At 46.6% G+C, this 12,005-nt stretch overlaps 1 protein-coding gene across 1 annotated transcript in view; it reads left to right on the forward strand.

The window, feature by feature from the left end:
- Positions 1–12,005, forward strand: part of dennd4a (DENN/MADD domain containing 4A) — an 87,801-nt gene that overhangs the window by 36,483 nt on the left and 39,313 nt on the right. The window contains exons 14-19 of the mRNA XM_038984282.1: positions 4,475–4,608; positions 6,723–6,855; positions 7,537–7,743; positions 7,891–8,019; positions 8,609–8,759; positions 11,113–11,235. Of these exons, the coding sequence (XP_038840210.1) occupies positions 4,475–4,608; positions 6,723–6,855; positions 7,537–7,743; positions 7,891–8,019; positions 8,609–8,759; positions 11,113–11,235 (877 nt within the window). The remainder of the gene's footprint in view (positions 1–4,474; positions 4,609–6,722; positions 6,856–7,536; positions 7,744–7,890; positions 8,020–8,608; positions 8,760–11,112; positions 11,236–12,005) is intronic.

The following is a 12,005-nucleotide window of genomic DNA, read 5'->3' on the forward strand; positions in this document are numbered from 1 at the left end:
ATTAGTTCCTGTTGCCAAGGCAGCAGCTACTCTTCCTGGGGTTTATTATGGATCCCCATAAGTTCCTGTTGCCAAGGCAGCAGTTACTCTTCCTGGGGTTTATTATGGATCCCCATAAGTTCCTGTCAAGGCAGCAGCTACTCTTCCTGGGGTTTATTATGGATCCCCATTAGTTCCTGCCAAGGCAGCAGCTACTCTTCCTGGGGTTTATTATGGATCCCCATTAGTTCCTGTTGCCAAGGCAGCAGCTACTCTTCCTGGGTTCCAGCAACATACGACATATACATATAGTTTAAAATACTACATGACATAAATTTCATAACACATTTAGTGTGTTCCCTCAGGCCACAACTCCACCACCACATATATACAATACATCCATGTGCGTGTGTGTAGAATCTTATCATGTGTCTGTGTGTCTGTGCGTCTGTGTCTCTTTCACAATCCCTGCTGTTCCATAAGATGTATTTTTGTTATTTACATTTTTTTATTTTGTATTTTACCCCTTTTTTTTCTCACCAGTTTCGATCTTGTCTCATCGCTGCCACTCCCCAACGTGCTCGGTCGAGTCATACGTCCTCCAGAAACATGACCTGCCAAACCGCGCATCTTAACACCCGCCCACTTAACCCGGAAGCCAGCCGCACCAATGTGTCGGAGGAAACACTGTTCAACTGACTACTGAGGTCAACCTGCAGGCGCACGGGCCCACCACAAGGAGTCGCTGGAGGGCGATGAGCCATGTAAAGCCCCCACCGGCCAAACCCTCCCCTAACCCGGACGACGCTTGGCCATTTGTGCGCCGCCCTATGGGTCTCCCGATCACGGCCGGTTGTGATACAGCCTGGGATCGATCCTAGGTCTGTTGTGACGCCTCTAGAATTGCGATGCAGTGCCTTAGACCGCTGCGCCACTCGGGAAGCCCCTAAGGTCTATTTTTACCTGTTTTATAAATCTGATTCTACTGCTGCATCAGTTACCTGATGTGGAATAGAGTTCCATGTAGTCATGGCTCTATGTAGTACTGTGCACCTCACATAGTCTGTTCTGGACTTGGGGACTGTGAAGAGACCTCTGGTGGCATGTCTTGTGGGGTATGTATGGGTGTCTGAGCTGTGTGTTAGTAGTTTAAACAGACCTCTGGTGGCATGTCTTGTGGGGTATGCTTGGCTGTGTGCCAGTAGTTTAGACAGACAGCTCGGTGCATTCAGCATGTCAACACCTCTTACAAATACAAGTAGTGATGAAGTCAATCTCTCCTCCACTTTCAGCCAGGAGAGATTGACATGAATATTATTAATATTAGCTCTCTTGTGTCCATCCAAGGGCCAGCCGTGCTGCCCTGTTCTGAGACAATTGTAATTTTCCAAGGTCCCTCTTTGTGTCACCTGACCACCAAACAGTGCTGTTAAGAAGGCAGAGCAGCGCTTTATTATAGACAGACTTCTCCCCATCTTAGCTACTACTGCATCAATATGTTTTGACCATGACAGTTTACTCCAGGGTTACTCCAAGCAGTTTAGTCACCTCAACTTGCTCAATTTCCACAATATTTATTACAAGATTCAGTTGAGGTTTAGGGTTTAGTGAATGATTTGTCCCAAATACAATGCTTTTAGTTTCTGAAATGAAAAATGTTTTTTTTATTTTTTTTATATATATTTGTGAATGTGCATAAAGATTGAGGAATTCAGTTATGATGTCATAGTGTGATGTCATAGTGTGATGTCATAGTGTTGTTGAACTACGACGTTGAACCAGGTCTAGCTCCAAGACGACGACATGGTTCACTGTTCCAGCGAATTCCAGCACAATCTACCTTTTTCGTTCCTTCAAATTGTCATCTTGGAGCTAGAACTGGGATCATGTATACTGTGCTAGCGTACAAACAGATTCACGGAGAGAAATGTACTTTAAGGCGAGGTTAGTAAACAAGGCGTTTGTGGTAAGTAAATAGGGGTCGCCATTGACCCCCCCGGGCTGTGATCTATAATATGGTCATGATCTGGAATCACTGGTCTGGAATCACTGGTTTGGAATCACTGGTCTAGAATCAGTGGTCTGGAATCACTGGTCTGGAATCACTGGTCTAGAATCAGTGGTCTGAAATCAGTGGTCTGAAATCAGTGGTCTGAAATCAGTGGTCTGGAATCAGTGGTCTGGAATCAGTGGTCTGGAATCAGTGGTCTGGAATCACTGGTCTGGAATCAGTGGTCTGAAATCACTGGTCTGGAATCAGTGGTCTGAAATCACTGGTCTGGAATCACTGGTCTGGAATCACTGGTCTGGAATCACTGGTCTGGAATCAGTGGTCTGAAATCACTGGTCTGGAATCACTGGTCTGGAATCACTGGTCTGGAATCACTGGTCTGGAATCAGTGGTCTGAAATCAGTGGTCTGAAATCAGTGGTCTGGAATCAGTGGTCTGGAATCACTGGTCTGGAATCAGTGGTCTGGAATCAGTGGTCTGGAATCACTGGTCTGGAATCACTGGTCTGGAATCACTGGTCTGGAATCAGTGGTCTGGAATCACTGGTCTGGAATCACTGGTCTGGAATCACTGGTCTGGAATCACTGGTCTGGAATCACTGGTCTGGAATCACTGGTCTGAAATCAGTGGTCTGGAATCACTGGTTTGGAATCACTGGTCTGGAATCAGTGGTCTGGAATCACTGGTCTGGAATCAGTGGTCTGGAATCACTGGTCTGGAATCACTGGTCTGAAATCACTGGTCTGGAATCAGTGGTCTGGAATCACTGGTCTGGAATCAGTGGTCTGAAATCAGTGGTCTGGAATCACTGGTTTGAAATCACTGGTCTGGAATCAGTGGTCTGAAATCACTGGTCTGTAATCAGTGGTCTGGAATCACTGGTCTGGAATCAGTGGTCTGGAATCAGTGGTCTGGAATCAGTGGTCTGGAATCACTGGTCTGAAATCACTGGTCTGGAATCAGTGGTCTGGAATCACTGGTCTGGAATCACTGGTCTGGAATCAGTGGTCTGGAATCACTGGTCTGGAATCACTGGTCTGGAATCACTGGTCTGGAATCAGTGGTCTGAAATCACTGGTCTGGAATCAGTGGTCTGAAATCAGTGGTCTGGAATCAGTGGTCTGGAATCACTGGTCTGGAATCACTGGTCTGGAATCACTGGTCTGGAATCAGTGGTCTGGAATCAGTGGTCTGGAATCACTGGTCTGGAATCACTGGTCTGGAATCAGTGGTCTGAAATCACTGGTCTGGAATCAGTGGTCTGGAATCAGTGGTCTGAAATCACTGGTCTGGAATCAGTGGTCTGAAATCACTGGTCTGGAATCACTGGTCTGGAATCACTGGTCTGGAATCAGTGGTCTGGAATCACTGGTCTGGAATCACTGGTCTGGAATCACTGGTCTGGAATCACTGGTCTGGAATCACTGGTCTGGAATCAGTGGTCTGAAATCAGTGGTCTGGAATCACTGGTTTGGAATCACTGGTCTGGAATCAGTGGTCTGAAATCACTGGTCTGGAATCACTGGTCTGGAATCACTGGTCTGGAATCACCTGCAATCACTGGTCTGGAATCACCTGCAATCACTGGTCTGGAATCACTGGTCTGGAATCACTGGTCTGGAATCAGTGGTCTGGAATCAGTGGTCTGGAATCACTGGTCTGGAATCACTGGTCTGGAATCACTGATCTGGAATCACTGGTCTGGAATCACTGGTCTGGAATCACTGATCTGGAATCAGTGGTCTGGAATCACTGGTCCGGAATCACTGGTCTGGAATCACTGGTCTGGAATCAGTGGTCTGGAATCACTGGTCTGGAATCACTGGTCTGGAATCACTGGTCTGGAATCACTGGTCTGGAATCACTGATCTGGAATCACTGGTCTGGAATCACTGATCTGGAATCACTGGTCTGGAATCACTGGTCTGGAATCACTGGTCTGGAATCAGTGGTCTGAAATCACTGGTCTAGAATCACTGATCTGGAATCAGTGGTCTCTTCTCTGTCTGACATCATTTCAATGATTTCCTGGTCCTGTCCCTGTCTGGCAACAGATGACAGATCACTGATCATAGAGAGCATTAGTCCCTGTACACGCTTTCTAGTCGTTGCCAAGGATGAAACAGGTAGCAGGAACAATGCAAAAGCACTTTCACTTCTCGTGTATAGAAATAATGCCTTTCTGCTAACTTGGCTGCAGTATGGATTCGTTGTAGCTGTGTCTGTAGCCTTCTAGCTGTGTCTGTAGCCTTCTAGCTGTGTCTGTAGCCTTCTAGCTGTGTCTGTAGCCTTCTAGCTGTGTCTGTAGCTGTGTCTGTAGCCTTCTAGCTGTGTCTGTAGCCTTCTAGCTGTGTCTGTAGCCTTCTCGTGTCTTTGAACTGTGAACTGTGTTGTGGACGGACAGACTAGAGGACAGAACTGTCATGTAGACAGACACAATGTAGGACAAATCAATCAGGAAGGTGTGTTCCCTTTCAGATTCAGATGGACAGTGATGGACCAGAAGACACCAGGTTGATAGAGCTGGATGAGTCCCATCGCAGTGAACACACTGTTTACATCAACCCTCCTGAACTAAGACTGTTGGCACAGGGAGAGGAGCATCCACTCTGTTATAGGTACTGTACACGCACGCACGCACGCACGCACGCACGCACGCACGCACGCACGCACGCACACACACACACACACACACACACACACACACACACACACAGTGCTGTAGGTACTGCAGACAGGGAACACACACGACCAGAGCGCAACAGTACTCCTAGGGCCCCCAGGACTCCCAAGGTTCCTCAGCAGGGAGAGACTCAGCTCAGTCCGTTGTTGGAGCGTTAGTCACCGCTGTAAAGCTTTGTGATTTTGTGCTTACTCTGAGTGTGTGATTTGTGATTATTCTTTAAAAAAATAAGCGCTCTCAGCCCTCCCCTCTATCTATCTCTGTCTCAATTCAATTCAATTCAATTCAAGGGGCTTTATTGGCATGGGAAACATGTGTTAACATTGCCAAAGCAAGTGAGGTAGATATTATACAAAAGTGAAATAAACAATACAAATTAACAGTAAACATTACACATACAGAAGTTTCAAAACAATAAAGACATTACAAATGTCATATTATATATATACAGTGTTGTAACAATGTACAAATGGTTAAAGCACACAAGTTAAAATAAATAAACATAAATATGGGTTGTATTTACAATGGTGTTTGTTCTTCACTGGTTGACCTTTTCTTGTGGCAACAGGTCACAAATCTTGCTGCTGTGATGGCACACTGTGGAATTTCACCCAGTAGATATGGGAGTTTATCAAAATTGGATTTGTTTTCAAATTCTTTGTGGATCTGTGTAATCTGAGGGAAATATGTGTCTCTAATATGGTCATACATTGGGCAGGAGGTTAGGAAGTGCAGCTCAGTTTCCACCTCATTTTGTGGGCAGTGAGCACATAGCCTGTCTTCTCTTGAGAGCCAGGTCTGCCTACGGCGGCCTTTCTCAATAGCAAGGCTATGCTCACTGAGTCTGTACATAGTCAAAGCTTTCCTTAAGTTTGGGTCAGTCACAGTGGTCAGGTATTCTGCCACTGTGTACTCTCTGTTTAGGGCCAAATAGCGTTCTAGTTTGCTCTGTTTTTTTGTTAATTCTTTCCAATGTGTCAAGTAATTATCTTTTTGTTTTCTCATGATTTGTTTGGGTCTAATTGTGTTGCTGTCCTGGGGCTCTGTGGGGTCTGTTTGTGTTTGTGAACAGAGCCCCAGGACCAGCTTGCTTAGGGGACTCTTCTCCAGGTTCATCTCTCTGTAGGTGATGGCATTGTTATGGAAGGTTTGGGAATCGCTTCCTTTTAGGTGGTTGTAGAATTTAACGGCTCTTTTCTGGATTTTGATAATTAGTGGGTATCGGCCTAATTCTGCTCTGCATTATTTGGTGTTTTACGTTGTATACCGGGGATGTTTTTGCAGAATTCTGCATGCAGTCTCAATTTGGTGTTTGCCCCATTTTGTGAAGTCTTGGTTGGTGAGCGGACCCCAGACCTCACAACCAGAAAGGGCAATGGGTTTTATAACTGATTCAAGTATTTTTAGCCAGATCCTAATTGGTATGTTGAATTTTATGTTCCTTTTGATGGCATAGAAGGCCTTTCTTGCCTTGTCTCTCAGATCGATCATAGCTTTGTGGAAGTTACCTGTGGCGCTGGATATTTAGGCCGAGGTATGTACAGTTTGTCGTGTGCTTTAGGGCAACGACGTCTAGATGGAATTTGTATTTGTGGTCCTGGCGACTGGACCTTTTTTGGAACACCATTTTTTTCCCTCTTTCTGTCTGAGTCAAATACATTTTATTGTGCAGTATATCAGCTTTGCCTGTGTTCTACAACTACTGATGGTGTTGTGGCTTATGTCAGGGATTTCCAAACCTCTTCTCGGTGACCCCCAGCCGTTCCAAACCTCTCCTCGGTGACCCCCAGCCGTTCAAAACCTCTCCTCGGTGACCCCCAGCCGTTCCAAACCTCTCCTCGGTGACCCCCAGCCGTTCCAAACCTCTCCTCGGTGACCCCCAGCCGTTCCAAACCTCTCCTCGGTGACCCCCAGCCGTTCCAAACCTCTCCTCGGTGACCCCCAGCCGTTCCAAACCTCTCCTCGGTGACCCCCAGCCATTCTCAAACCTCTCCTATGTTAACCCTTACCCTGTTCAGCTACTGACAGTGTTGTATTAACCCTGTCCAGCTACTCTGGGTTTCCGGTGCTGAGTCGTGATTTGTTGGAGCTCCAGGATGGACCACACCCCCCCTCAGCCAGCCTGACACAGAGACACACCAGTCCAGCCAGCCCTGCCGCCATTTTTAGACGCTCCAAACAGGTCAGAGCTCATTACCACACGCAGCTTCGCATAAACCAGACACACAGAAGGGACGGACGGACCGACAGACAGGCAGACTAAGGCCTACTCCTTCGTACCACAGACAGACAGACAGACAGACAGACAGACAGACAGACCAGACCAGACCAGACCAGACCAGACCAGACCAGACCAGACAGACAGGATGAGACAGACAGGATGAGACAGTCAGTCAGTCAGACAGACAGACAGACAGACAGACAGACAGACAGACAGACAGACAGACAGACAGACAGACAGACAGACAGACAGACAGACAGGATGAGACAGTCAGTCAGTCAGTCAGTCAGTCAGTCAGTCAGACAGACAGACAGACAGACAGACAGACAGACAGACAGACAGACAGACAGACAGACAGACAGACAGACAGACAGACAGGTAGTTAGACAGACAGACAGACAGGATGAGACAGTCAGTCAGACAGACAGACAGACAGACAGACAGACAGACAGACAGACAGACAGACAGACAGACAGACAGACTAAGGCGCCACTCAACCCACTCCCTCCAATAAGAGCAGCACCCCCAGGCTCATGTATAACCGCCCGTACGAACCTCCTGATAAACGCCACTCAACCCACTGTTGTCAGAACTGTAGAATATCTCTAGTTGTTAAATGTTTATGTTGTGATGTGTGTCCAGGAGATCCGCTCAGCCCAGCGGATGGCTAAATCCCACGCCTCCGTACCTCAGATGTGGTCCAAGTGTCTGCTGCGTCACTGTTACGGCCTGTGGTTCATATGCCTGCCAGCCTACGCCAGCGCATGCCACTCCAAGGTGCGGGCACTACGCATGGCCTACGACATTCTGAGGAAGATGCAGGACAAGAAGCTGCAGGCACCCGATGAGGTAGGAAACAATAGATGTCCTCTGTGTCTCCTCTCCAGGTGTCCTACAGGGTGCTGATGTCCTCTCTAACTCTAACTTCCTGTCTCCTGTCTCCTCTCCTGTCTCCTGTCTCCTCTCCTGTCTCCTCTCTCCTCTCCTGTCTCCTAGGTGTGTTACCGGGTGTTAATGCAGCTGTGTGGACAGTACAGCCAGCCTGTCCTGGCGGTCCGAGTTCTGTTTGAGATGAAGAAGGCTGGAGTCCAACCCAACGCCATCACCTACGGTTACTACAACAAGGTGAGTCCTGCTGATTAATAAATTACATCTACACAGACTACCGTATACACTATATTATGTGTGCTTGATTGATCGATGTATTGATTGATTAGTTCCAGGCGGGGTTGGAGAGCACTTAGCCATCCAGTACTATTGATAGGTTGATTGATAGATTGATAGATTGATAGATTGATTGATAGTTTTATTGATTGATTGATAGTTTTATTGATTGATAGATAGATTGATTGATAGTTTGATTGATTGATAGTTTGATTGATTGATAGTTTTATTGATTGATTGATAGTTTGATTGATTGATAGATAGATTGATTGATAGTTTTATTGATTGATTGATAGTTTGATTGATTGATAGATAGATAGATTGATTGATAGTTTGATTGATTGATAGATTGATTGATATATTGATTGATAGTTTGATTGATTGATCGTTTTATTGATTGATTGATAGTTTGATTGATTGATTGATTGATTGATTGATAGTTTGATTGATTGATAGATTGATTGATATATTGATTGATAGTTTGATTGATTGATGGATTGATAGATTGATGATTGATAGCTAGATTGATTGATTGATTGATTGGTTCCAGGCGGTGTTGGAGAGCACGTGGCCGTCCAATACTAGAGGAGGCTACTTCCTGTGGGCCAAGCTGAGGAACGTGGTCCTGGGGGTGGGACGGTTCAAACAGCTGGGACGGAAACAGACGGTCCAAAACCAAACCCAGAGCAGAGACACATCAGGTAAATCCATCCCCCTCTCCAGGAACACCGCTGTGTTGTCTCTCAATGCTAGAGGTGTCACTACAGTCCCTGGTTCGATTCCAGGCTGGATCACAACCTGCTGTGATTTTGGAATCCCATAGGGCGTCGCACAATTGGCCCAGCATCGTTAGGGTTTGGCCGGGGTATGTTTAATCCCAGGCCCCCGTCCCAGCAGGAGGCCTTTTGCCTTTTGGTAGGCCGTCATTGTAAATAAGAATTTGTTCTTAACTGACTTGACTTGTTAAATAAAAGAATAGAATGAAGACAGTCCCTGGTTCGATTCCAGGCCGGAGGAGATGGCTGCCATTTTACAGGGTTGTGTTTTTTCGCGTTATTTGTAACTTATTTTGTACATAATGTTTTCTGCCACCGTCTCTTATGACCGAACAACGATTACTCACCTTGTACTGGGCAAAGTTATTTTTTCTTTAACGAGTCAGACGCAAATGATTTCCTTCAGACACCCGACCAGAAATAAATCGCCCTCATTCGCGTGACGAGGAGACGCCGATACAGGGGACGCAGGTCTGGGTGTCTTGTGGGTAACCCGCCTCTACCATCCGTCCTATTGGCCAACATGCAATCACTGGAGAATAAACTGGATGAGCTGCGATCAAGACTATCCTACCAACGGGACAAACTGTAATATCTTATGTTTCACCGAGTCGTGGCTGAACGACATACAGGATAATATACATTTGGCTGGGTTTTCCTGCATCGGCAGGGCAGAACAGCTGCTTCCGGTAAGACAAGGGGTTGCTGTCTGTGTATATTTGTCAATAACAGCTGGTGCGCGATGTCTAGTATTAAGGACTAAGCTGTAGACCACACTATCTACAAAGAGAGTTTTCATTATATTTTTCGTAGCCATCTATTTAGCACCACAAAACCGATGCTGGCACTAAGACCCACTCAACCAACTATATAAGAAAATGCTCATCCAGAAGCGGTGCTCCTAGTGGCCGGGGACTGTAATAAGTTTCAACTCATTTCTACCAGCATGTCACATGTGCAACAAGAGGGAAAAAAGCAAAAACAGGTTTTTAGAAATGTTGTACCTTGTTGTAAAAATTGAAATATCAAATTTACATAAATATTTAGACCCTTTACTCAGTACTTTGTTGAAGCACGTTTGGCAGTGATTACAGCCTTGAGCCTTCTTGGGTATGACGCTACAAGCTTGGCACGCCTGTATTTGGGGAGTTTCTCCCATTCTTCTCTGCAGATCCTCTCAAGCTCTGTCAGGTTGGATGGGGAGTGTCGCTGCACAGCTATTTTCAGGTCTCTCCAGAGATGTTTGATCGGGTTCAAGTCTGGGCTCTGGCTGGGCCACTCAAGGACATTCAGGTTTTAATCCATTTTAGAATAAGGCTGTAACGTAACAAAATGTGGAAAAAGTCAAGGGATCTGAATACTTTCCGAATGCACTGTACAGGACTGTTTTGCACAGACTGGAATAGGTTCTGGGACTCATCCGATGGCATATACCACATCAGTCACCTGCTTCATCAATAAGGGTCATCGATGACATTGCCCCCATAGTAACCGTACGTACATATCCCAACCAGAAGCCATGGATTACAGGCAACATTGAGCTAAAGAGTAGAGCTGTCGCTTTCAAGGAGCGGGACTCTAACCCAGAAGCGTATAAGAAATCCCACTATGCCCTCAAATGAACCATCAAACAGGCAAAGCATCAATACAGGACTAAGATCGAATCATACTACACCGGCTCCAACGCTCGTCGGATGTGGCAGGGCTTGCAAACTATTACAGACTACAAAGGGAAGCCCAGCCACGAGCTGCCCAGTGATACAAGCCTACCAGATAAGCTAAATTACTTCTATGCGTGCTTCGAGGCAAGCAACACTGAAGCATGCATGAGAGCTCCAGTTGTTCATGACGCCCACGTCATGTCTGTAGCCATGAAGTGCTTTGAAAGGCTGGTCTCCTCTCTCTGTAATAGCCCAGACACAGAGTCTGGTCCTGGGGGAAGAAGCTCTCCTCCCTCCCTCTTAGCCCAGACACAGAGTCTGGTCCTGGGGAAAGAGGCTCTCCTCCCTCCGTAATATCCAAACAATCCTAAAACTCACACTCTCATCTCTCTGTTATCTTCCCTCAGATTGAAGTAATCCCGACACAGTCAGTCATGGTAGGGAAGACAGTGTTAACTCTCTGTTCTCTCTCTACAGACTACAGTGATCTGGACACAGTCAGTCATGGTAGTGAAGACAGTGTTAACTCTCTGTTCTCTCTCTACAGACTACAGTGATCTGGACACAGTCAGTCATGGTAGTGAAGACAGTGTTAACTCTCTGTTCTCTCTCTACAGACTACAGTGATCTGGACACAGTCAGTCATGGTAGTGAAGACAGTACTAACGACTCAGTTGAGCGGGTCTCAATCGATACAGACTTCACCAAGATGGACTCCAGCGATGATGGATCCAGCACAGGTACCTAAAGATGTTACCCCTCCTCTCCCCCCTCCTCCAGCACAGGTGCCTAAAGATGTTACCCCTCCTCTCCCCCCTCCTCCAGCACAGGTACCTAAAGATGTTACCCCTCCTCTCCCCCCTCCTCTCCTGTCCTCCCTGTCTCCTCTCCTGTCATCCCTCTCCCCCCTCCTCCAAGCACAGGTACTTAAAGCCTCTACCTGTTCTCCCTCTCTTCCCTCCTGTCCTCCCTCTCTCCCCTCCTGTCCTCCCTCAATCCCCTCCTGTCCTCCCTCTCTCCCCTCCTGTCCTCCCTCCCTCTCTCCCCTCCTCCCTCTTTCCTTTCCTCCTATACCTAAATCCGCTACCTCTCATCTCCGTTCCTCCTCACCTCTTCTCTCCATCCTTGTGTGTGATGGGCAGAATGTCTTCTTTTTACACTAACCTTCTTCACATTACAAGCCGACGTTTACTGTCCTCACTCACTCAGTCACTCACTCAGTCACTCACTCAGTCACTCACTCAGTCACTCACTCAGTCACTCACTCAGTCACTCAGTCACTCACTCCCCCTCTGTGTTCTGTACTGCACTAGAATGCACTAGAATGTCTCTGTACAGGATGGCATGGAGAAGGTAAGATCTTTTGTACCAGATGAATCCACTGAGAGAAAAATAGCACCAGTTTGATCAACTATTTTCAGAGAGAAAGAGAAAGGAGGTGTTATCCAAGAACTCCTCTGCTATACTGAACAAAAATATAAACGCAACAGGCAACAATTTGAAAGATTTT

This window comes from Salvelinus namaycush, unplaced genomic scaffold (assembly GCF_016432855.1).
Source record: "Salvelinus namaycush isolate Seneca unplaced genomic scaffold, SaNama_1.0 Scaffold226, whole genome shotgun sequence".
NCBI lineage: Eukaryota > Metazoa > Chordata > Actinopteri > Salmoniformes > Salmonidae > Salvelinus > Salvelinus namaycush.